The sequence below is a fragment of the Asterias amurensis genome, chromosome 2 (genome assembly GCF_032118995.1).
Source record: "Asterias amurensis chromosome 2, ASM3211899v1".
Lineage (NCBI taxonomy): Eukaryota > Metazoa > Echinodermata > Asteroidea > Forcipulatida > Asteriidae > Asterias > Asterias amurensis.
Genome location: NC_092649.1, coordinates 2,976,720 through 3,004,005, shown reverse-complemented (window position 1 = coordinate 3,004,005; position 27,286 = coordinate 2,976,720). Strand labels below are relative to the sequence as shown.

Below are 27,286 nucleotides of genomic sequence, written 5' to 3'. Positions count from 1 at the left end.
ATTTCTTAGTGATCCTTGATTTTGGAGTAGGTTTTTTTTACAAGGCTTTGTGCCTTCGTTACATTTTTTCCATTATTGTGAATCAAACTCAATTCAGCCTCTGGCAGTGTGATTTTTAATTTATTTTTTTAGTAAACCAATAAACAATACTCCATAAAATGATAAAGGCCTAGATTTCTGCATCATCATGCATTGAGGTATAAGACGTCCTTAGCAAATTTGGATACGGCCAACAGTGTAGGGGTGTTTTTATTTGGAGGGAGAATAACTCGATGGGCCCTCTGGAGTCAATGAACAAATTCCTGTTTACTGTAAAAAGCTGTGAGACTTTTGTGTTCAGGTATTTTTTTACAAGGGAATAAAAGGGTAGCGATGAGTTCCGTGCGATAGAGGCCCGAGCCGAAAGGCAAAGGCAATTATCGCACCACCACAACCCTTCGAGGTTTCAAACAGCAACTTAAGAACGAGTTACTACTCTTTTATTCCCATTCATAAGTGCCTTTTTGGTTAAAATGCGTAATAAATTTTGAAACTCTGTAAAACTTATCCGTTTTCCGACGTCCTTGAGCTCTGTACGTGTGTTGCATTTTTAAGACTGAGACCGTTTTCAGATATGCATTCGTGCATGTAGTAGTAGGCATCTAAACGTATCCGGAAAACAAACGCTTATAAACAGCTCCAGCTGGTCATTTTCAACCGTTAAAACACCCCCACGTGAAACGCTCTCCACCAATAGGAATAGCGAAACTGTCCGAGGTATTTATGAATAAAGCATTTCGCTCTGTATGCCATGGGAGTTTATTTGGTGGGGTGCAGCCCTAAGATAATCTCCTGAATGGTCAAAGCTGAAGAAGATACATTACCATTGATGCCGCTAGTATTAGGAGAGAGTGCCGGGCTGACCGGGTAGCTTGCAGGGTTAGGGCTGAGTGTGCCATTACAGATCGGTGAGTCCGAGCCACCGTTGGTGTTGTTGTTGCTGCTCTGGGCCTTTGGCACCGGCCCACTGCTTTCACTCATGGCTTGCCGAAGCCACCTCTGTCAAATCCAATCAAAACCACGCAAACAGAAGTACATTATTACAGGTGCAAGTATAAAGGCACTGTCCCATGTTATATGCGAGTTTTGGCTTTTTGTTTCACCTAGTTCTGTTAAAGTTATCCCTTGCATTGTACTCCCTCAAATGTATAAAGGAAATAAACCTGAAACCAGTGTTTTCAAATGTATGCCAGTAATCTTATGAACCAGTTAATGGGCTATTTCTAATGCAATTGAAGTTCAAAACACACAAAAAAAATTTAAGATATTTTTTTATTTCTTTTTTGTTCCAGACACTTTTACTCTTCCAACTTGTTTAAACCAGATCACCATTTATCTCTTCCAATCCACTCATATTGTACCTTCTTGGCCGAGCCGAAGCTGGCTTCCAGGTTGGTCTTGACCTCTTTGCTGATGGAGGCGTTCAACGCCCACAGAGTGCTCGGCTTGGAGAGTTGTAGAGACGACCCAGGCGACGAGTTACTAGATGTCAAGATATCCGATGGTTCAGTCTTGATTGTCAAAGGCTTGTTGGCCGAAGCTTCTAGTGCTTTCTCGTTCAACCACTCGTTCATGAAAAACTACACAGAGGGATCAAATCAGCAGATTACTTCACTGAGCAAAGGAACATTTCTAAGCAAGTTCTACTACAGTATACTTGATAAGTAGCTCAAGAGCCAAATAGAATGTACACAATTTTTCTAGATATCTACATTGTATGTCACAGCCCAGGTGTACATAAAAGAACTTCCTGCTTTGCGAGTGCCCCCTACAATCTCATTTGTATTTCCCGCTCTAGGCATCATTCTGAAATTGGCCGAGCTATTATCTATATCTATTTAAAAATAAAATTGGGTTTAATGTTGGTGATCACAACTACATGGCTTCAACCTGACTTATCAGCAACCAGGCTAGCTCCTGTTTGCTGACAACTACTGCGTATGAACAAACGGCCAAACAAAAAACTTAATTTCTTCATGATTTGATTGAACCATATAATTATAACTGATTCTTACAAAGCGCTTGAATCCCTCTCTCAGTGATGCTAATGGGTCAGCTTATTACCTTCCTTAAAACCATCTACGTTGCATTGTATGTATGTAGCGCACCAAGCTAAATCAACCACAAGAACCATCTCTGTCCTCATAGGTACCCCTTGGTAAAAGAGAAGCAATTAAAGTGTCTTGCTCAAGGATACAAGTGTCATGACTAGGATTCGAAACCACATCCTGATAACTTAGCCACAACGACTCCAGTCCGATGCACGAAACCATTTATTTCAACACTTTACAAGAGGTATTGTTTATAACGAGGTCACCTAAACCAAACAATAAAAGAAGTAATTTAAAATACTTCTGGATCAAGCGTCATACCGATTAGAACATGAAATTGCTTTGACTTACCTTCTTCGTCTTAGGAAACTTGAAGTGCTTGCTGCATGCTGGTATCGGCGAGGCCATCCCTTGCTGGTCAGCACCGTGAACTGGACTATTAAGCGCCATCTGTATTAACAACGATGTCTGATTGGGAGCCGACGGCGGTAAGGAGACAGATTGAGGTCCTGGGGCTGGATTGGACTCCTCATCAAGGGACGACATGTCCAGGGAGACAGAGGACGCTCCGCTGTTAGCTCGGCTTCTTCGTCTTGAGCCTTTCCTCTTCCTCCTGCAATCCAAGGAATAAAAAGTTAAACGTAGGAAAAACTTACAAATTATGCCAGTAGTGTTTGATTCATTCACTAGCCCAGCAGACAGATGCTATTTAAGAGTGCTATAAACAAACAAAATCTTTAAGGCCTGTAAAGAAATTTCTTTTGCATACAAAAAGGAATAATTATTCCATCTTCCATCTGTCACAATATGTACTTCACTCAACCTTTTCCTTAATACCTTTCTAACCACTAATTCAAATTAGAATTTGCTCTCACCCTTTGAATGTTTTTGTCCGTGTGGCAGCTACAGGAGTCAGGACAGGTGCCGTGGTTACCGGTGTCAACACAGACGGAACGGTTGCTGAGGCAGATACATCCAGGGCCAACACCTCTACCGCTGTTGCCTCTTCTCTGGTGGGACTTGCAGCAGGCTCCTGACAAGAAGACCAAAGGCAGAACAAATTGACTTTCTGGAATCAGTTTACATCATTTCACACTTGAAGGATTTTGACACCTCTTGTAGATCAAGTTTTTGGCCATGATATAAGTCCCTAGTGATATAATGTACCTGAAGAAGTTTCAGCTCCAAACAAATATCTTTTGTTAAATTGTTTTCCTTATTTCTCAAAAAACTACAACACCTCAGCAAGTAAAATTTTAAGTGACGCTCTCTACCATCATTATCTTTAAACCATGTAGGTTTAATGTAAATATTAAGACATTTGTGTTTTGTGTCGTACAAAAAGTACCCAAACCCTTTAACTGGGGAATTTTAATTTTAAGTAAAACGATTTAAAGACAGACCATGTCTAAGGTACACTGTCGATAAAGAAAACTAGGGTGACCTCAGTTTTCATATTTATGGACTAAACCTCAAACACAGTTTCAGAATTTTTTTTTAATTATTTGAACAATACGACATTTCACCTGTTTCACAAAGAGCCTTGACAGAAAAAGAAGTTCGAACAGAACAGTTATATTTCCTAGCTATAGGAAACAAGGCTACATCCATACCTCCTTTACAACCACCTCTTCTGTTGCATCAACTGAAGCCCGACTTTCTTCTGGGTTTTCTTCCTTGACAGTGGCACTCATTAGCATTTTGGTTTCCGTGGATACTATCGTCTCAGCTACTGTTGTAGTCACCGTGGACGTTGTGGTCGTCATGGGCTTCGTACTGGATGTCTTCTCCTGTGCCTCTTTGCGTCGTTTCTCCGTCTTCTCCATCCTGGCAAAGGCTTGAAGAATGGCTTCCATTTTGCGCTCTTCTCGAGTCATCTTCTTGGCAGCTGAGGTAGGCTTCTTATCTTCCTGATTTTCCTCGGAGCCTTCAGCCTCCAGTGGTTGGGCTGGGTTGCTATTGCAGAGCGTTGGGGACGCTTCTGGGTTGATGGGGTCATGATGGGTGGAATCATCACCATTGGTCGTTACCGGCAACTCAGCTTGGTTCTGCGCCAAATTGGGAAAAAGTGACAGCATAAATTATTCAGTAACAGACTTCTGTGACATTGTATAATTTAACACCTTCTTGAGTACAGACAGGCCCAAAGTCAACAATTACACACAGAACAGCCAGCTTAGGATCAGAGTCAAGGGATTTGGGTAAGGTGTTCCTGTCACGCTGATTATATGTACCTAAAGAAATACAGATAATTGATCTTTTACAGACAACTTTTAATAATTCATCTAAGATTTGTATAGCTGTCAATACTTGCAAGCTGCAAAAAGAGAAATGTGGTGAAGAAAGTGGCATAAAGGAAATTTGCCAGTAGATGGATTGCAATAGGCATCATCGGTCGCCATATTTGATGAATTGTGCACGGAGCTACCATTGGCTGAGAGCCACGCACAGCATGTGTACTTTTCCATTGTTTTGCACTAAAGATGGCGGTCGATATAGCATATTGCAACCCATCTATGGCAAACACAGCCCCTCCCCCACCAACGGTCAACAGATTTGACCTGCTGCAGCTAACAACGCCTCCAACTACAGCAAACTCTACTTAATTTGGTGCCTCACCCAAACATGCCAAAGTAAGTTTTAGGATTATAGTCCGTTTGCATGCGGGTAGGAAGTAGTGCAAAAAAGCCTAATTTTAAGGGTTGTATAGTTTGTGAGGAACGATAGAGTGCAAAGGCATACAGCATGGTATCTTGACTGGGGCCCATGTTTATTTTCTGATTAATTTAAAGTTTAATGTCCAAACAATTTTTGGTGCAATATAAATGTTCTCTCTCTAATTTAAGTCGGAAATCAAGACAGAGTTTGGAGCAATGATGTTTTGGACAGTTGGCAGAGACAGTGATTCCTAAAACTTTGCTCAAGGGTTAAAGCGTAAAGTACCTGAGCATTATGTGCAGACAGGGATACTCTCAAAGGAGACACTGTTCTCTTTCTAGTGAAGCTAGAACTGACAGACAGCGACGTGGTGTCCTCCAGATGGTTGCCTAGATGATTCTTGGCCTTGGTCGTTTGGTGGTTCTGCTTCCTGAAATGGCGTTTCACCATACAGTTCTTCTTGGCACAGGCGCAGTGCACTGGGTAGGGGCTGTTAGAGAAATTGATTAAAACAAATGATTTTCTCTTGTTGGACAGAAACTGGTGGTACCACAGACAGCCACGGGATACCTTTCTAGGTTAGAATTGGGTGTATGGGTTTCTTCAGGGGTGGATTTCACAAAGAGTTAGGACTAGTCCTAACTTAGCTGCAGCTAAAATTGTCATCCAACTTATGAGAAAAATCTAGGACAACATATAGCTAGTCCTAAGTTAGGAAGTAACTTGTCCTAACTCAAGAAAAGACCAGTCGTAACTCTTTGTGAAATCGACTCCTGGTTGTACAGCTGACACTGGCAACACAGACTGTCACTAAGTACCATATACATGTACCTTCCAGGCTAGCATTGGTTGCATGGATTTCGTATGTTTGTATAGCTGACACCGTCACTAAGAACAATACATTGTACCTTTCCAGTTTCTTTATTTTGTCAAATTGTGCAGCTGCAGTATAATCAAGTAATTTCAGGGTTCATGTACTGTGTGGACTTACTTGAGTGTCCACAGTCTCATTTGGATCTTTGTGGCAAGGGCCAGTTGGGCTTGAGAGATTATACTGATTCACTGGTACCTCAGCTTGCTAGTAAGGCTAACAAAGGGTGCATGGGTTACTTCTGTTTGTGCAGCTAGCTTGTGGACAGTTGTGTGGAAATTTGTAGCAAGAGCAAGTTGGGCGGGAGAGTCTACCCACTGCTCTAAGCCTTTTTGAGGTATGGCGGACGTGATAAGAGTGAACTGTTTGGTTTGGGTGTATACACACAAATTAACCCAAACCGTAGTGTTGTAGCATTGTGTCCGCCACATCTCAAAATGGATAATGGGGCTTTACTCAAAAGGGTGGTTTTCCGAACTTAACCTACCTCTCGGTGTAATTGAAGTCAAACTCGATGGTGACCTCACTGTTCTTAGCGATGTTGAGTAGTGCAAACAGACAGAAGTGGAGGCTGCTGTTCTCAACATAGTGTCGGACCTCGGCGTTGGGCGAGCAGGACCTCCGAACGAACCGCGCAACGTTGCCGTAGTTCCGCGCATCAACACAGATGTCCACGTTGTTAAACTTGGAGTAGAAGAGGACGTACGGGTAAGGCCTACAAGAAACAATAATTCAACATTTTATGACATCTGCTCCAAATGTTAAGTGCAGAATCCCACCCAAGCAGTATGTCTGTAGATTTGTATACACAAACCTCGGAAAGCATTGAGTATACAGTGCTTTACCACACATCAATGTCTATTAAAGAATACATAATTTTCTTTATCATTTTCATTATTTTTCCAGCCCCGCCTAACAAACGGCCGCCCTGAGATTTATCCAAACTGCGCAGAAAACCCACATTAAATAGCATATTCATAGAGCACTCACCGTTTGAAGAAAGTTTTCTCAACTTCCAGTTGTTCCTTCAACATCACTTTCCCCCAATACTCCACGATGAAATCATTACTCCGGAGGTTGTCCGAGGCCACGAGACCAGCAACGGTTGCCCCCTTCCCCAGTCGGCTCAGGTCCACCTGAGGGTTTGTTGGTCTGGGCATACCAAAGAGAAACGGCGACGACGGGTCTGGTTTCAGACCCTTCCCATGGGATGAGATGATGTGTTGTATGTCGGCGCTGTTCTGGTTGCAGACAGCCTCTTCGTACCGGTCATGTATTTCTCTGTGGGGTAACACATCAACAACACATGACATTAATGCATTAGACATAGACAGGCTTAAAGATTAGACTCTGTGACTACAGAAGCTTATATTCTTCACATTAAACGTCTAAAAATGACAGTACATTACTCATAACAGTTTTTTTTTTTTACACATTCACACTCTCGTGACTGACTGATGCAACAGATTTTTCTGTAACACATTAAACAGAACTTATTAAAACAATAAAAATCTACCAACAATTTTAGCAAAAAAAAAACACTGTGATCACAAATGCAATCTTTACCCTGCTGAACCAACCATACTGAGGGCAAGAGGCATGTATGTCAACCTCATTATCAACCAAAAAGGTTTAAAAGAGAAGGAACAATTCTTTGCAAAGCTGCCTTGAGGAGTAGGGTTAAGCAACTAATTTTAGTACCCAAGTTTTATACTTTTTTTTTTTACAACACTTTATACCCAGCATCAATTAAGTAATAACACATAGAACAAAAACTCTTCTCCAGAAAAAAAAGATCCCAACAAAACAAGATGTAACTCAACGCTTATTATTTAACAGACATCCCTTTTGATGAAACAAAAATAAACACTTGAAAGCGTTAACTTCAACTACAACTGAAAAAAAAAAACCACCTGGGCAGCTGCTGTGCATGTTTCACAAAGCTGGGGGAAATGAGTGCTTCGAGCATGAGAATATTTATAACCTTCGTGCTTAAAGGGACACGATTACTTGGGTCAGTTGAGTTGGTCCATGAAAAGCGTTTGAAACCGTTAGTTATGAGATCGATGTGAATAGAAAGATACAAAGTAGAATGATCCACACAAACATGCCTCGAAATCGCGTAGTTTTCCTTTTACTTTGCGTACTAACACGGTCGGCCATTTTATGGAGTAAAAAACTTGACTCCACAACATTGCGTGCCTGTCAGCTAAAACACTTCTACAGTTTCACCCCAGCCTTTTGTCCGAAGAGTGATTTACAGTGAACCCACTGCAGTGTAAAGATCTCTTTAATGAATGGGTAATAAACTGGCTGTGAATTAGTGTACAGTGTGACTCACCGTGAATCATTCCACGCTGGCATAGTCTCCTCATCCGTAACGTTTAGTTCCTCAGGAGCTGTTATCTCATCAGACTTGTTGCACTTCTTGCCGTGTCGCTTCTTGGTACAAACAAACAAAACACATGAAAGAGTAGGCTCATAAACCTGATTTAAAAAAAAAAAGTATCTGGGTGCAGATTCCAATTCAAAATAACGAGTGTTCTAAAACAGTTAAGAGGACAAATTAAAAAATAATAAATAATATCATCCTGGCATGAACATTGGCCCTTGGTAAAACATATGTAAGACAATAAGTACAAGTATGTATAGTTAAAGGCAGTGGACACTATTGGTAATTACTCAAAATAATTATCAGCATAAAACCTTTCTTGGTAACAAGTAATGGGGAGAGGTTGATGGTATAAAACATCGTGAGAAACAGCTCCCCCTGAAGTGCCATAGTTTTCGAGAAAGAAGTAATTTTCCACGAATTTGATTTCGAGACCTCAGATTTAGACTTTGAGGTCTCGAAATCAACCATCTAAACGCACACAACTTCTTTCATTATTATCTCGCAAGTTTGATAACCGATTGAGCTCAATATTTCACAGGTTTGTTATTTTATGCATCTGTTGAGATACACTAACTGTGAAGGCCGTCTTTGACAATTACCAATAGTGTCCACTGCCTTTAAGGGCTGAAATGCATGCACATGTTGATGGGGTAGGCTTAAAAATAGACTTTTTAGGCCATTTAATATGTAATAATGATTTTTACTGATTTTCTGATGGTCAGAAATCAGACTCAAATGGGATGAATATTATGCCTGATCATCTGATCATCTAAAAATGTGTGCAAATGTTTGCTGCAAGACTTGATTCACACACTACATACACATTGTCTATACGCACACTAACTTTCTCAAAATGTGTGTATACATGTTAGAATTAGAATTTAGAATTAGAATTATTTTATTGTGCACATTAAAAACATAGAATACACAATCAATATAAAAACTATTTAAGTTACAAAATAAGTTAATAATGTTAATATTATGTAGCCCAATGTACACTCAGAACACAATACAGCTGTCAGTATTACAGAAGATCTCCAGAGAATTAAACTGCTTTAAAAACTTAAAGGTATTATATACATACACTAACTTTCTCAAAATGTGTGTATACATATGTAGCCCAATACAGAAGAAGATCTCCAGAGAATTAAACTGCTTTAACAACTTAAAGGTATTAAAGCCATTATACACTTTCGGCACAGAAAAAAAAACAAAAAAACACAGATTTACAAATAACTTACAGGGTTTACAAAAGGTAATGGTGAAAGACTTCTCTTAAAACATTATTCAATGAAATGCGTTACTTTTTGAGAAAACATTAAAACAATTATAAATTCTCGTTGTCGAGAATTACGGATTAATTTTAAACACATGTCATGACACAGCAAAACGTGCGGAGACATGGGTGGGTTTTCCCCATTATTTTCTCCCGACTCCGATGACCAATTGAGCCTAAATTTTCACAGGTTTGTTATTTTTTATATCAGTTGTGATACACGAAGTATGGGCCTTTGAACAATACTGTTAACCGAAAGTGTCCAATGGCTTTAAAAAGGAAGTGTAGAGTAGTCACAGACAGTGTTTATTGTCCGAGTGATTTATCATAGAAATAACAAACATCTGAACATTACTTGCTGTTGTGAGACTGCGATCAGGAGAAAACTGTGACAAAAAAACACTGTGCTATTTTCAGCATGTAAACAATTGTCTTTAATTTTTTTTTGAAATAAGCTCTTACTTGTTTTGGTTAAAGGTTTTCAGATACTTGTTTCCCTCTAATGTGACTTCATTTCAGAGAGAAATGTTTCACAGATTGAAAGAAACACTTCTAGTATGAACTTCATAATCGGTAAGCTTTCAGTCTAAAACTAAACAATGATGTTTTTTACCCTAACTGATCCTAACTAATACATGTACCTTTACACAGCAACCAAAAACTGAACAAAAATTTACAGGGTTGGGGTGTCTACGTATGTGTCAAGTTTTAGTTCAGCAACCGCTCTCAGAAAGCACTCAAAAGGGAAATTCTTGTGGGTGTATGTAATTTATACACAAACCAATTATAGAACATTCTGAAGTGTCCAGTTTCCTCAGCAGAAAACAATGAACACCATTGTCCTCTTTTCAACACTGGCATGCACAGAGGATGACGTCTGCTTGCTGGGTATTATATACAGTTGGGAGTTTTGTATTCTTATGTTTCCTGTGTCACACCAGGGACAGCTTGAGGTTCTTCAAAGAATTCCACATGGAAAAATGCCAGCGTGTTGGCACTGTTACCAAACGGTTTTGGTTTTGCCGACGACAAACACTTCCTCGTGTATAAAAAAAACTTCATAACGTAATCATTATGAAATTATCACTTCACTTCTATGAAATTATAATTTCACTTCCCTAAACGAAGCTTTGATTGAAACCTTCCTTTTCATGCTTGCCGATTCAGAACCGTCCACTAGTGTTTTTACTTGCACTATGAAGCCCTTAAAGGCAGTGGACACTATTGGTAATTACTCAAAATAATTATTAGCATAAAACCTTTCTTGAACAGTGACCAGTAATGGGGAGAGGTTGATGGTATAAAACATTGTGAGAAACGGCTCCCTCTGAAGTGCCATAGTTTTCCAGAAAGAAGTAGTTTTCCACGAATTTGATTTCAAGACCTCAAGTTTAGAACTTGGGGGGGGGGGAGGGGGGAGGGGGGGGTCCTTTGATCATGATGTCACAGCTCCTTGAACAAAAGCACATTGCTATTGTTGCTCATATCAGACGCCAACAAATGTCAATAGATTATCTTTCCATATAAAACAAGATACATGTACAGACAAGAAATCTTATATTTGTTGGGGGAAAGGGAAAGTGCATTTTTCAAGGGCAACTTCCCTTAACTAATCTTAGTTTAGCATGGGGGAAACATTTGTAAAGGCACCACGGCCAAGACTTGGGCATCAGTAACCACTAGGCCAGGGCAAATTATTCGAATATCCGGTTAATGGCGAATAGGTTTTCCTATCCGTAACCGCGAATGCCTTTTATTTTTCTTAACCGGATATCCGCATAGGGAGCGAATACCTATTTATAAATCGGATAGTTCTGTAATTACAACCAAGTAATAGGATATTCTTTAATATCCGAATATCCGCGGACGTCGGGCGACAACTGATATGAATGTTTTGTCTAATTCCTTATAAAACTAGTATTAAGACAGCATAAAACAGCATAAACTAAGTATTTAACTATGCTCACCTCCGTGAAGAGTATTTTGTTCAAAGATTACAAAAAATTTCCTTCACGTAGAGTCAGTCACGATCAAAAGAAGTAGCAAATCACCATCTTTAAATTAGATCGGGTCATTTTTATGAATGAACCGAGTGACACTGTCTAAAACTAATATCAATCCGCCCATAAGATCTCATTCACAAATGAACAGCGCCCTCTAGTGGCAAAAAAATAAATAATGATTTTTTGTTTTGATTTTTTTTTTTTAATAGCGCCCTCCAGCGGCAAAAAAACTATTTGAATATCCGGTTAATTTCGGATAGTTGGCCAGCGGTATCCGAATAACAAAACTTCACTATTTGCCCAGCACTAGTAACCACCATGACATTCCAGGCTAGGAGTTGAACTCCAGAATGGGAGGAGGATTGGGGGCGTGTTCTAACCTTTTTCTTCTTATGGTGTTTGTCGTCCTCTTTATCCCTGCACCGTTTCTTCTTCTTCTTCTTCATCTTCTTGTTTTTGTTGTGGGTGGTCAGAGTGAGGCTGGTAGGGGAGTTTGAAATGGCGGTGTAGGTAGCCGCTGAGCCAACGGTTACCACTGGTACTTCGTCGCCGCTATCACTGGATGAGTCATCTAAACAATGAATCAACATCAAAGAGTTTATTATATTCTCGGCATGATTACATTGTGCTTTGAATTTCTTTGTTGGGATCCTTATATGCGTTACATATTAACATAATTGCTCCAGACTAATTTCTGCCAATGGCGTCTCCACATTATGTTGTGCGAGGATGAATAAACACACAACTACATGAACAAGTCCAATTGAGACTGCAATCAATCTGTAGCACAATTTCTAGCAATCTATTAAATGCCAGGCTGTCTACATGTAGTATGTTGTAGTGGAAACTCAGGGCAGTGCAATCTGTCTAAGGCTACAATGTATGGGTACATCGTAATCAAAGCAAGGAATTTTCAACAGTCACCAAAGACTTTTCAAGTCTGCTGGATGACCGATGTATTGAATGTTTTACATCTCTTTATTGATGTTATAAGGAAAGGAGTTGCATTAGTCTTTGCAATCAAGGCCACATCAGTGACTATGTTACAAAGTTTACATTATGGGCCAAACTTTATACAGCTGCTTACATGTAGGGGGGAAAGGTAGCAGAGCACAACAAAAATTGTGCAAACATCTTTAATTGGCATCCTGCTAATTTTTGCTGAATGCAAAATTGCAAGGCAAGACTGTCTGCTTTTAGCACTACTATCAAATCAGGCCCTGGACTGTTTTTAATCTACTTTGGTTTGTTTTTAATTTGATGATTAATTGGAACTGAGAAAGATTAGTCAGAAGAAAAAAAATGAGAAAAAAAATAAGAGAGTTTTTGTTTGGATCTTACCTGACATAGCAGCACGCTTCTTGCTCTGGAGTTCAATGGCCCTCTGGGAGTCCACTTCCCTCGGCTGGCACCTCTCGCAGAAGAACGTTTCAGGGATGCTGTCCCTCTCCAGACCCATACAGTCAACGTGCTGCCAGACGCAGCATCCATCGCAGCAGATCATGTAGCCATCGTCGTGCTCAAAATTGCTATGGGCCAATATAATTATACATGACGTTATCAGTTGACTGACTGACACTCATAATAACATTGTCCTGTCACTGAATGTCTCCTTTTATCAAATGTGGTTACAAAACACTCAACATTCTGTGCTTCCTGAAATCCCTCCAGGAAAAGGCAATCAAAAGTTGGAATCAAACACTAGACCTGTTTCAAATGTCGTTACCACTTGACCACAAAGTCAGGGGGGGTGGGAAATAAATGTGTAGTTCTTGCCTTCATCAATCCAATACACTTCATATTGGACAGTGAAAGGTCATCCCCTATAAATCGCTCGACAGTTCTCACTTTTATTTTGTTTTCTTCATTTGAACTATCGAAACGGCATGCAAAGTATTAGCTACATGATAATTGAAGGTCTATTTCTAATACACCACAAATTCTCTCACTGTCCTCCGACCTCAATCTTCCGAGAACAACAAAATTTAAGAAGCCTTGGTCACATGATGTTCTGAGGATTGCCATCAAATGAAACTAAAAATTCCTCACCAATGAAGACATTGAACAGAAGAAACGACCGGAATAATTTCTCACATTAACAACTGACTCCAATCCAAATGATTATCATAATCTATCTCAATATCAACAACAGGGCCTTGTTTGTAAATACATACTGTGAATGATATCAATTAAGATGGTTTTAGAACTGTCTGGTTTATTCTGAATTTTAAGTGTACTGCACGTACAAGAACCCGACATACACTTATTGTGCCCTGGAGTTTCTGGTGATTTCTGAATGAGCCGCAGCACCAAAATGGGTCTCACAATTTAAGTACATAGCTTTGATTATCCTGTTGAAATAAAAAAAAAAGAGCACTTTGATTTTATTCCCTCAGGGCTGTGATAAAGGGCCTGCCAGTATAAGAACTTAGTATTTTATCATTTCTCCAAAGTTTAAAGGAATGCGGCCACATGTGCTTTTGTCATGAGAACTTTAAACACCAAATAGAAAGATTTATAAAAACCTCCTAGAGTAAAAGAATTTGAGAATCATAAGTCTACACCATAAACCACTGTTGCAGGCCCACTTCATGTTTGTACATGTACTCTTGTAATGCAATGAGCCAATGACCACCGTTGCCTTCGCCAGGACAACTGACTCATTGATCACATAAAAACTGCAACTAAATTTTACATCCAGACCGATTTCTGAAGGGCAAAAAAATAGTGTTCACCAAAATACTGAAAAAAACAATTATGGGCTTACGTTTCTTCCTCAAGGAGAATACATGACAGTAAAGTCAGTCAGACCTCAGCCCCGAAAATCACTCCCCATTCATCCTGGTTTGTCAATTCAAAACAGTGACAACAGAATGACCCGACTGAGGTCAATCAAGATTCAGTAATCATAATATTGAAAGCCAATATGCTACCAGCAGTACTAATCACTTCAGTAGTAATCATGGCCACCATAATACTGTACAAGTACACTTAATTATAAAACTGCAGTGAGTGAAGCTGTTTTACATGTACCAGAGGTCCCTCTACAGTTACTCCGCACACACAATGCAGGTGTATACATGTAGGTGTGTATCACCAAGTCAGGGTTCATTGCAAACAATGAATCACCCTTTCTCCACTATTAGACAAAACATTAGCCACATACAAGTACAACACCTACAGTCAAAAGAACTATAATAATACGCCTCTGGTCAGGAACACCTGCTGCAGTGTGTGCATGACCGTCTAGCAGAGGGCTCATTGTGAATGTCAACTCTGAATTATGAGATCAGGACAGCATTCAGCAAAGTAATCATTGCTTTAAACTGCCACAGACTTCAAAGGTTTTTTGTATTCTGATGCATTTACTAACAGTCATAAGAAATTCCATACTCTGTTCCACTGTACTGCATTCAGCAATGTACACATATCTGCTAGTCCCCAGCAAACTTCAATGCATAAATTTGTGCTTTTAGCAGGATTCAATGCCCAGTGCCAGGGCTGGGTTTAACACATCACTTTGGTAAATTGTCCAAGACCAGTATCCATCCGCACTTGATGTGACCATTGCTCCAACAATGTACCATGAAATAACAAACCAGTGAAAGTTGAAGTTCATTCAAAGAAAATACATTTTAAAAAACAAGTAGATAGGCCTCCCCCTTTTGAACTGTAATTTACATGTATGATACATCCTGTCCTGCGTTTCAATAATTCATAATTATCCAAGAAAACAAGAGGAAATAACTATTGCGGCGAAAAATCAATTAAAATCTTGCAATTGTGTCAAGTATCCTGGACTAGTATTAAAGTTAGTCTTCCTACGTGTATTTACCTGAAATTTTCAGGGATACATAACATGCATAGTGACCTACATTGTGCACGTTAGGGCAATAAATATTTAACAACCTGATTTTTTAACCTTGGCAGAGTCTTTCTCAAAGCATTTAGCCGTCGAGATAGACTCTGCCATGGTTGAAGCGTCAGGCCATAAACTATTGTTTGCATTGATACCATGAGTCCTGTTGGTTTGCAAGGAGGTTGTAAGAGCTAATTCTATTTTATCACCAAGAAAAACGGGTAGATTTGTCCGTGACATTTTCAAATCTTCATGTACTTTGCTCAATTTTCAAAAGGAGACAAAGTATGATCTCATGCCTGGAGTTGGGCGTGGGCACCTCAAATAGGCATTCCAATGACAATCAGAGTATCAAACATTGTTAATCAATGGGGCACCAAGGCACACATTTGGGCAGTAGAGCCATCAGCCTCCAAACAACTCTTTACCTGTTGCTGGGAGATTACACCAACTTCTACCAATTTTGACAAACACTGCAAAACAACAAACTCACCATATGCACCTGGTCACCCCCTCGTCTTTACTTTCCACTTGCTCCGGACTCGCTGTAACTTTAACCTCAAGCTTTATGGGCTCATCAAATATACCGTTGATTTTGGCGGGCACGGGGGAGAGTAGTGGTTCCGGGGAGGGAGACTCTGGAGGGGTGGGCGGAGGAGGGGCTCCGTAATTATGATCCTGTCCAAAGAGAGAAAACAAAAAGAGTGGCTTAAATGACAATAACAATATTCACAGATTATGAAAACAGTTTCAAATCTTAAAGATTTGCACCTTGTCCTGTTCAAGTCACAGAGTTTTTTATACTTTGTTTCGGCAATAGCCTCGCTCAGGGCAGTCGCATTAGTTGCTCCGAAAAGACGCCGCTGTAAACCCACCCGTATACCCTGTGCGTGGTGCGTGCCATCACACCGCTTGACCACACTCCCTTAGTCTTCCCAAACCATCCAGACTTTATGATGTATTTATTTTGCACTCAATCTTTAACTAATCATCACCCAGTGTTACATTTGCAAACAATCCTCAATCCTCATAACTAATCAAAAGCCTGCGGTTGATTTTAGAGGACTTTGAAGAGTTAGGGTTAAGAGAAACTCTTGATCTATGGAAATACAATAAGCGGTAACACCCATATCTACTTTTACAAAACAGTACTTGCGTGCTTGGTCTTATATTAAGGTTCTGCAGCCGATTTCACGAAACACTAGGATTAATCCTATCTCGAGTTAGGACGAGTAACCCGTCCTAACTTAGGACGGGTTCAATGCGTCCTAACGTTTCCGTATACGGAACTGAACTTGTCCCAAGTCCTAAGATTAATCCTAAGTTAGGAAGAATTTTGTGAAATCGACGGCTGATCTTGCAAGAGATTCAGGAAAATCATGTGGTTGGATTTACATGTAGGCCTATTTGTTTCAAAGGTACGCCCAGTTCAAACCTAGCTGGCTAGCCCTGAAGCAGACTTCACATCAGTAACGCAGTTAAAAGGACAAGCATAGTACTATTCTGATGAACAAACAGCTAACTGTCATCAACTGGAGCTGAGCAATGTTTGTAAATTCAGACAACAGAAACCACCACAACCTGAATCCCAATGGTAAAACCTCTCTGCCCACATTTATGTACCTGGTAGGGCAATCCAAAATAATGACTGGTTGTAGTCTGAGCTGTATGTGTGGGATGACTTATGACATCTCCTGTTGCCACGGGCTCTTCTACTGGTTCGGGACTGAAAAGAAAACAAATGTTATTGTCAATAGTTATTGTCAATCAAGGAGCCAAAGCAAACTCTGAATGCCATATTTCTTTTTAATTTTCAGTTTTTCCAATTTGTTTACTGGATTATACAGCTTTAGGCATAGGCCTACATTGAATCCACATATTTGATTTTTTGTATATCTGTCCATTTTTGTTTCATTTAAAGCAAAATTCTCAGTCTTTACCATGAGTGCATGTATAATTACTCTTCAAATGTAGTGGGTACATAATCTATTTTTAAACATGAAATAGAACTTTATTGATTGAGAGGGGAAACATTGAGAAACCTTCACAAACAAACCAACCCTAGTACAAACAAAGAACAGGGCATACAAATGAGCGGATGTTACAGCCACGTGACAAGAACATGAGTCAACACTGTGAAGGTGCTGCACAAGCAATAAGCTCCAAATTGGTAGGAGGGTGGGGGGAGAAGGGGGGGGCTGTGCCTTTTGGCTTGGAACAAGAACATTAACTTCCTGTCTTTACTTACTCAGAACCTGCAGCCATGGCAGCATAGTTCTTGTCTGTCAATGCTCCGTCATATAGTACGTTACTCATTACGCAGTTGTTAACATGGGGCAAAGTAGGGGAGGCACGGCAGCTGAAGTCCAAGGGACGCTGCACGTTGCACACATGGCAACTGCTTTGTCCTCAGGACCCTGTACAGTTTGAAAAAATAAAATAAAATGCTATGTGGATAATCATTGCAGGCAATGCAAGATAAATATCTACCACAAACACAAGCCAAATGCAAATACCAAACTGCCACAGTGATGTAGATAATAACCATAGCTTATCTGTCTTCATAATATACAAAGATAACAAACTAAACAATCAGCAAAAATGTTATCCGTCCAGGATCCTGCCCATGGGCAACAGGCAGATTGCTTTAAATCAAATAAATAAACAAACAAACAAAGATGTAAACACTAAAAAGGGCAAGATTTCTGGTAATCAGAATCTTTTTAAAAATCTATTTTTTTTTTAAAATCATGTCAAACTTACGGTAGAATTTTTTTCCTTATAATATTTGTTTATTGATTTTATTTTTTTAAAGGGGGCCTACAGTATACAGGTTCTCCCTAGTAGATACATCTTGCTCTCCACACCCAGCTATATTCCTACAGCAAGGAATAATATCAAAGCATGTTGATTCCAAGTGAGTGTTTAGCATTTTCATGTTTATCTGCTCTGACTCCATGAGTCATTGCTTTTGGCCGAGTAAGACTCAGCTACCTCATTAGTAATTTTGTTAAAAATCTCTAATTTAAGGTCGATCGAGTACAAAAGGTGTTGGTATTAAATTTACATTATATTGGACATATGAAGGGCTATTTTTATCAACTACATGTATCTATCAACACTATTCTTGCATGTCTGATTTGAATGGGTTGATTGTTACACTTGGGCAGACTGGATATTTTAATCAAGAGAATTTAAATTGAAAAGATATTTGCTAAATGTACATAGTGTACATGATATACATGTACATCATTTAAGGATACAGATTATTATCTAGAAAAATTGTGGCGTCACGTTTTCCATTTTCTGGTGACTGCATCAAGCTTACCGTACTTTTGCTTTGCAGAAAACAAGTAAGCAATTAACATTCTGCATTTAAGTAGTTCTATGAAATTGGTCCCTTGGCAACTACATTAACGCTGTAAGCCTCATGGCCTTATGTTTTCAGGCCTAAACACTGTACAATGTATTTGATGTACATTGTACAACGAATTCCACACAGGCAAAATCCCCAATCGGGGTCAGATGAATTTGCAGTTGCTGGTTTTCATTTCAGTGATAACTGTCTGATGTTAATGTACACTTTAATATGAAGTTCATTTTTCAGATTAAAAAGTCAATGTAATAAGCTGCATCTAATAATAAACAAGTTTGTCAAAGGGCATTGAGTCTGCAAATGAAACTCTAAAATATATTTTGTGTAGCCTGGCGAGTGGCAAGTACATGTAATAGAGATTTTTCCTTGGGTTAAGATTTCTGCTATCATCACCCAATTTACTTTAATCATGGCTTTAATAATAATACCACCACATGGGACTACATGTACATAATGCATACACAGAGCACCCACCCCTCAGGCTGACCAACTGCTACACACTACAACTTGGTATTACAGTATAAGCTGTACCACTGAATCATGGCTGAATACTGCACAGTGCAGCGAAAGCAGGCAGCAACGCTCACCTTGAAGGCAGCCTTTGAAATGCTAATGCATGTATGCTGGCCTCTCCCACAGTGAAATATAGAGAAGGCTTGGGCCATTGCTAATTATGCACTTAACTTTAGAGTACATGTAGCTTGAGAATTATATCTACCATGTATGGCATGCTTTCTTCTAATCATTTCACTGGTATAACAACTAATGCATTGCATACATTGTAGCAGCCTGTTACATTGTACGTGTAGATACAATGCACACTCCCTGATTTTGGACAACGGATTAATAACAAATTGAATTCATTGTACACTGTGCACCATAGGTTTTCTCGGTCAAATTCGGCAAATCAGCAGTCAATTTCATTATCGTGTGTTCGAAGTAAAGCAGTTTTGCCTCTCCAGTTGTTACTGCGTTTCAAATTCAGATTTCGGCCATTCAATTTCATTTTGAGTTGAGTCAAATACCATTTAGCACTCTGTTCAATTTAGCGTATCGTCATTCTTTTTCGTGACACACACGCCTCAAGAAGCGTCTGCAAATTTGAATGCTGCTTTGATGAATTCTTAAATTGAATGACTATTTTGTTAAGTCTAATGACGCAACATTACATTAGACTAATCATAAAACAAAATCGAATGACCCTTTTCAGTTGCATTCGACTTCGCGCAAAATAGAATAGCTTGGAGGTTAAATTGGCTGCTCATTTTCCGAAATTGACCGAGAAAACCTATACTAGTATAATATGTCATTTACATTACATGAACAGTTCACACAGTACACAATGCAATGCATCGTTCACACACAGTACTTGTACGTACATACATCACATTTTGTACGTACATTTACGTACTCATGTACATCAAAAGATGAAATATCAATAACAGTGAGTCATGTGATCTACAAATTGCATAATAGAAGCTGTCAAATTATTGATGACATGACTGCACTGCATTGTGATGATAATGAGCAAAATAATAGAGTGTTGCTCTAGAGTAAAGGTTGTCCTACTAGTCCATAATACATGTGGCTGATGGACAACACAGTGCACTGTGCAGTTTAAAAGTTAACAGTCCATATAATTGAAATAATCTCTTCTACAAATAAATGTTCACATAAGACTCAAGTTGACACATAATTTGTAGGGCATGTGGCCCTACATGTGAGGGAAACAATTGGGGGAATTGTGTCATTTACATAATACCAGAATGGCATTTGGTACACAGTAAGGTTAAAGACTCGGGGTAGGTCATGCAAATATGTATTTGGCCACTGCAAAATTTATAAATGAATCAAAACAAAGCAATTTTTAACCATTTTCAAATGGCTGCTGTCATTGCTTGTTATTGTTAATTTACTTGTAATTTTTCAAAGGGCAAATCCACAAAGCAGCCCTACATCACGTTTCTCATGTCATGACATACTCTGACTTTGGCAAAATTCGAAATTCCATGCTTTTATCAATCATCAAAGGCACATCCATCAACTACAATGTAACTGCCATACAAAAGCCTAGTTCAAATTCAAGTGAAAGTGAGGCGAATTTGGCCTAATGATTTTTGCATTCCTTTTCATATATGAAGTATGAACCGGGTTGACAATTATTGAAAGGCAATTGCTCTAAAGCTCTGAAATTCTTCAATAATCCTTTGATTGAATTCTTCATGTTTATTGTAAGCTGTGAGCAGATTTTAATCACTAAATGCTGCATTCTGATGTCTTCACTTGTACAATGTAAATCATACAAATTGGTTTCACTTTTTTTCATCTTAGTATAAACAACAAATACCATGCTCAAATACACAATAAATGTTTTTGGTCTTGATGTCACATGAAACACAAGACAACCAATGAGGAAAGAAATTGGGGAGCATTATTTATTTCAGTATCGCAGCATGTGTTGATTTGCACGGGTGAACCTTAGCGACAACTTTATAAAAGACAAAACAGGGAAGTCTTTTAGTTCTGCTTTCAGAACTAAACTTGGAAACAACTGTTGCCATCCCAAACTTTATTCGGCCCTTACGAGGCAAAACAGGCCAACTCAAAAAATTTCATTTTTCAGAAAAGCAAGTACAGAGTAAATGTGTGAATTGTTTTGCATTTATTGTTCAAACCACCGCTGTTGAACAGCAGACAAACCGCCACTTATGTAGTTTGTCATGGGCACTTATGGATTTGTGCACTTTATAAAAGTTTTCAGTATAATTACATTTTCATAATTATTCTTTGGTGGTCTCTCTAAAGACAAATTGACTGATAACTGTCATGGTCTCAATCACTTATATAAAGAAAGAGTCAATACACAAAGGGAATGTTTGTTTAAAATTATATGCTGTGTAAACATATCAATTTCTGAAAGAACTGGGGCTCACCAATTGCATAGGCTTTTTTTGAGATATGGTGAACATGTAGTGCACTGTTGAGTTTGACAAATTTACCAAAGCCTACATGATAGTGCCATACAAAGAGTGCGTTTTAGGGACCCCAACCAGAAACATTGGTTCTCGGTTGGTTGAGCGTTTTCGCGTGTTCGGTTGAGTGCGGTGACGATGCTGTTCAGACCGACCTTTAACCAACTTGTTGAGTTGGTTGGGCTTTGGTTGGGGTCACTAAAACGCACTCTACAGTATGTATTATATTTCCATATCTCAAAAATGGCATAGTGACTGCTTATTGCCACATTCTGATGTTTTAAGGCGCCGTATGGCGTATACACAGAACGCCGCAATAAGTATAGCCAAGAATGGCTACTGTACACCGAGGCCAAAATGGAAACAGGTCAACTCACACCCAAGTTGACTCGTACACAAGTCAATTTGTACCAAAGTTAACTCGTACCAAAGAAATTTTTACCGTTGTATTTCTTCTTTACCCAAATTTTGGGTAAAAAAAAAACAAAAAAGAAACACAAGATACAGATTTGTGTAAGTTCTGTTTATTTTTCAAAAAGAAAAAGAAAATGTAGCCTGATTTATGTAAATGATAATTTATATTCATGAAAATAACATTTTTTATATTATTTTTACCCAAGTTGGCAGGAGGGTTACGTTATCGCAACTAAACTTGCATGAACTCGGAGTCAGTGCACAGTGAGTTTTGAGTCGAGAGGAAAGGGGATTTATGTGTAGAAAATACAACAATTTAAATTCATGTTTATATAGACAAAGGCTCTATCTATATTGTGGAAAATGAGAGGATTAGAAAACTGAATCTATGACTTTAAAATCTGATTCAAAGCTTTAAAAAGGACAGCTATTCACATTTCACATTCAGCATTGTTCAGTATTCTGCCATCACCCACACACCACATCAGCAGACCAGCCCACTGCTACATTTGTAGCTGTCCATCTTATCTCTAAATTAAAGTTGGTATACAAACTTTGATTGATTCAATTTCTCAGGTCTATTAAACTGGGTGGTTACAGTTTCTAATATATTTGCATAAATTTTAACACCACCACCAACAACAGACACGACAGATTAGAATACATTTCATGACATGTCTGTCACATTGTCAATGATTGTTGTTGTTCAAAAATGTTGATAATTTAAAAATAAAATTCAATTAGGATATTTTCCCCTCGAAATTATTGCAACTATCAGGACGAGATTTTCACACAAATTGTTCACATTATTATTTATTAATCCTAAAATAACTCACCTGATGATTAGAGCAATATTCATATACTGGGTAGTTCCTTTCGCTGTCAAAGTGAAATGCATTTCACAGGATGCATTCAAATGTTAACGCATTCAAAACGTCCGCACAACAGCCACGGTGCAGTATGTCATTACGTTCACAATATGCAGAGTATACAGCCGATTAGGTTGACATTACACAGACCTTACGCGTAATCCAACGGACCTCTGTTTTCTCTGCCCGAAATTCACTGGTTGCTACAGGTCGCGGAAACGCAGTTTCACATTTCACTTTATCAAAAGCTGATAGATTATTTCTCCAGGAATACAGTGGGTATATATCCAATCCGGTACACGAGCTATTATGAGGGTAATTCTTCACTTTTAGAACGCCTAATTTTTAGATAATCTAAGACTGCATTCGTATTCACAGGCGATTCATGATGGCGGCCATAGAGGAACAGACTACGGGTTTCTCGATTTGATAGACAGGGCTAGGCTACACTACTACTACTAATGAATGAATGTGTGCCGCTGGTAACCTAGCGTTTGTCATTTTATTGGGCTCACTCGTCCAAATTCCATTCGGCTTGGTTTTTGCGTGTTCAGTCTACTCAACCGGCCGGAGAGGGGGAAATATCACACTTGATGCTTTGATAATAATATTGCCTTTGCGATTCTGCAATAAATTCAATTAACATTTACTGTTCCTTGAACCATGGAGGTAGAAGACACGTAAGATTATGGGGCTTTGTAATAATGTAGATAACCCCAGTTGTTGTACGAGCACTCTCAAACTACATTTCGTAACAGGGTACCAGCGAGTTTAAACTAGTAGTTTTCACTTTTGGTGGCCATAATATCGAGACATGAGCCAAATAACACAAAGAAAAAAGACCGTCGGACTAAATGAACAAAACAAAAAAAATCATGTTGAACGCCAATCATTCTCCGTGGTTGATGACATGCATATGTACATTTGCCACCCCCCCCCCCAAAAAAAAAGAAGAAGAAGTACTGAGTCGTCTTTCCCTCCATATGCTTACAACAACAACAAGCGCCACCTATAATTATTGATCAACGAACAATGACTAAAAAACCTTGTGATTTCAAATAAAAGGTCATATCCTAGTCCTACACACTCCGCGATACGCTCTCAGGGCAAATGTTATCTGGACATAAAAATAGTATTTTTCTACTTTCATGCATCGGATCACTTCGATACCAAGCGGAGCGGAGTGGGCTATGTGGGCACTTGTTATAGGATCGAAGACCTAAGCTAGCTTCGGTCACAAATTAATCAGCCTTTTTGGCGCGGCACACTTTTGAGCTAGTCTAAATCTGGGCGTGTGGGTACACTAAATCGCGCCTCATCCACATCATACTTTTGGCTGTGCTATCGCCTGGGTACCGTGCGCCTTGATTAAAGACTACGATTGGTCACTGGCCTGTCAGATGAAACTGTGTCCGCCATGCAGTAATGTCTGCTCCGGACACTTTTGCCCATGCAATCGTGTCCGGGTCTTTGCAAAAACCGCCCGACGGCCATGTACACAATATTTATGTGCTCGCGTAAGCGAGCGTGCATTATGATGCACTGAACCTACGTATTATGCAGCATGAATAATTCACGTATTTTTATGATTGCAGCGAATACCCAAAGGCCGAACATTTCCCATGTCATTCATGACACATGCACTTGAGTAAAGTAACAAAAAATGGCGAACGTGTTCCGTCGACGCGACCAAGGGCGTTTTATTTACTGCAAGGACGGTTTTCTACGGGGCGGACACAACTGCATATGCAAATATGTCCGGGCGGACACAACTGCATCATGCAGCAGCGTCCGGCCGGGCGGCCGATTGCATATGCAAAACCGTCCGGCGGACATTATTGCATAATGTATATTATTCAATAATGCGGATAGTATTGCATAGAGGACATAATTGCATGCGACACTGGTGGCCGGCCACACACGGGTGTTTCATCTTATTGAGGAAAATAATGTCATTGATACCCTTTATTATAGGGGGTGTGAAGTTTTGGGAACTTTCGCAAGTGATGCACAACTATTTTAATGTTTTATAAAAAATTGTGATGTATTTTGATGTTACAGTTTTACAGGAGCGGTCGCACTATCAAAGTGGTATGCATTTTGAGTGTCTAAAATTGCATAAATAGTAGACTCGGGAGTCTTGAGTTTTATAAGAGTGATAGTTATTTCAATAAACATTAGAACCTTTAATTACATTTTTGATATGATGATACTACGTATATAAGTCACTAAAACCATGAAAGAAAAATGCTCGAACTGACCGTCACTCTAATATTTGTTTTTCTTCGCTCATTATATATTTCAGCCTACAACAAAAACCTAGCCCACACGGTGCGGTGTGTGTGTGGTGGCGCTGTTTACGTTTGCATTCACCCATCCATAGACCTTATCGCAAATACCAATGCGCAAGCGCAGACTGTTGAATGAGGTGCATTGTGGTATAGATATTAATCAAGTTTTGCTACCAGCTAGACCACAATGCACCTAATTCCAAGCTTTACGCGCGCGCCCCAGTATTTGCGAAAAGGTCTATCAGAGCCATACGGCTCTGCACCCGTGTATTACTGGCAAGCTTAGAGCTATTATTGGGTGCGTTCGTTTAGCTCCCCTGGGTCGACCCCGGTGTGTGGCGGGTTTTTTCCCCCAGGACGAACGTATGCAGATAATTACCCACAATCGTCCTAGGAAAAAAAAACGCCACACATCGGTATCGACCCAAGGAAGCTAAACGAACGCACACAATAAAAATAGCTCTAAAATAATTGCCTGTAACATTTTGTCGTGTGTGGGTGTTTGGGCTAATTTACAAATTCTGTTTTTTGCATGGCTAAACACCTCAGCAGATTTTTTTTGTATTCCATGACGGAACTGAGCCATCACTTGACAGTTCCGAAATTCGCGCCCAGCCCGGATATTATTAGTTTAAAACTTTTTCAGTTCCTTGTCTGCCGCCTCCGGTTTGAGAATCGTGTTGTGTCGCGTTTGAGAATGCTCCTTTTTCGAATAATATGAATCACCTTCACAGGCAGTGGACACTATTGGTGGTAATTACTAAATTCTTGATTACGAGTAAAGGGGAGAGGTTAAGGGGGATTAGTATAAAAAATTATGAGAAACAGCTCCCTCTGAAGTGTAGTTTTCGAGAAAGAAGTAATTTTCCACGAATTTGATTTCAAGACCTCAGATTTAGAACTCGAGGAATCGAAATTTCACATCTGAAAGCATACAACTTCGTGTGACCATGGTGCGAGAAGGGTGTTTTTTTCGCAAGTTCGACGACCGAATGAGCTCAAATTTTCACAGGTTTTTTAATGAGATACACCAAGTGAGAAGACTGGTCTTTGACAATTTTACCAATAGTGCTCAGTGTCTTTAACAGTGCAAAGTTAAAAAGTGGTCATTATAGGGCGGATTTGGGAGACGGGGGCGGGGGGGGGGGGTGGTAATGTGGTTGTTTCCCCCAAAGTCCAGGGCCCACAACAAGGCTTGCATTTCGGCAAGACGGCTACTTTACAATTAAATTAGTTGGTGGCATTGACTTTTGCTGGCCACCTAATTACGAGCGCGCCCCCAGAGCTAGCATTAATGGGGAAAGGGACACGATTGTAGACACTATCAAAATTTGGTTTGGACCGAAACGTTCATTCCAAAAACGTTATAGTTCCAATTTTCTGCTGGAAGAAATTTTGAAATTTGGTTTGGTCTGAACTGAATGTCGTCCCAAAGTTCTGCTAGTAGAAATTTTGCGTCACGGGGCCCTTGCAGTGCGCATGCATCAAATCATACGTCAGAAAAATGAGCATTATGAAAAGGGAATGTATTTTGAGATAAAGTTTGTTTTTCTACCAGAGTTTGCGAACACGATATATGGGTCATCCTTTTGGTCCTCCATAAACGGCGCACCTTGTATAGAGTGCGCGTGTGGATGTGCTGACTTACTTTTCGAGAACTGATCACACTCCCATACCAGCCGGTGATCCCACGCCATGGTTGAGAAGCGGCCACACACACGAGTGGGGAGAGTTCTAGCTACAATACTCGATTAGCCTTTAGCAAGTAGTAATTTTCTCCATGATTAAAAAGGCACAAACTCAAAGCCATTTTCCGTATCCCAAAGGATGATGTTTCGGTGTATTAGGGGAGTCCGGACGAGGAGCTCCGATATTCCCTAGCCCCCCCCCCCCCCCCCCCCCGGCCCCAACAGAGAACTGTGCGCAAACTTATACTTCTGATAGCGCCCCTCCTCGTTAAAAAAATCCTCCTCCATCCAGCCCAAGTTAATTTTCCATGGGGGTTAGTCGTCCCCGGCGGACCGAGCTGGACCGATATCCCTCCCCTGGGACGACTCCCCGGTGTGACGCTGGATCCTCCTCCCCCTACCATTAATTTTCTCATAAATAATTATGTGACGTCATGGCCTGATTGTCAGCAGAGCGCGCCCTCTTCCATCCCCCGCGATTGCAAAAACAGGGGATTTCCCATAATTCAGTCTTCTTTGATGAA

The 27,286-nt window shown here is 39.7% G+C and overlaps 1 protein-coding gene across 3 annotated transcripts in view; it reads right to left on the bottom strand.

Annotated features, from left to right (window-relative positions):
• Positions 1-23,189, bottom strand: part of LOC139953117 (uncharacterized) — a 36,461-nt gene extending 13,272 nt beyond the window's left edge. For 2 of the 3 annotated variants that reach the window (XM_071952536.1, XM_071952551.1), the window contains exons 1-15: positions 22,751-23,189; positions 17,401-17,569; positions 16,776-16,878; positions 15,646-15,830; positions 12,635-12,822; positions 11,674-11,864; positions 7,961-8,061; positions 6,610-6,900; positions 6,107-6,334; positions 5,034-5,238; positions 3,704-4,138; positions 2,966-3,123; positions 2,442-2,703; positions 1,401-1,619; positions 864-1,038 (exon numbers count right to left, since the gene is read on the bottom strand). In XM_071952536.1, coding sequence (XP_071808637.1) covers positions 864-1,038; positions 1,401-1,619; positions 2,442-2,703; positions 2,966-3,123; positions 3,704-4,138; positions 5,034-5,238; positions 6,107-6,334; positions 6,610-6,900; positions 7,961-8,061; positions 11,674-11,864; positions 12,635-12,822; positions 15,646-15,830; positions 16,776-16,878; positions 17,401-17,468 — 2,809 coding nt within the window. In that variant the 5' untranslated portion in view covers positions 17,469-17,569; positions 22,751-23,189. The remainder of the gene's footprint in view (positions 1-863; positions 1,039-1,400; positions 1,620-2,441; positions 2,704-2,965; positions 3,124-3,703; positions 4,139-5,033; positions 5,239-6,106; positions 6,335-6,609; positions 6,901-7,960; positions 8,062-11,673; positions 11,865-12,634; positions 12,823-15,645; positions 15,831-16,775; positions 16,879-17,400; positions 17,570-22,750) is intronic. The other variant, XM_071952544.1, reaches the window with a different exon arrangement.
• Between the last annotated feature and the right edge of the window lie 4,097 nt (positions 23,190-27,286).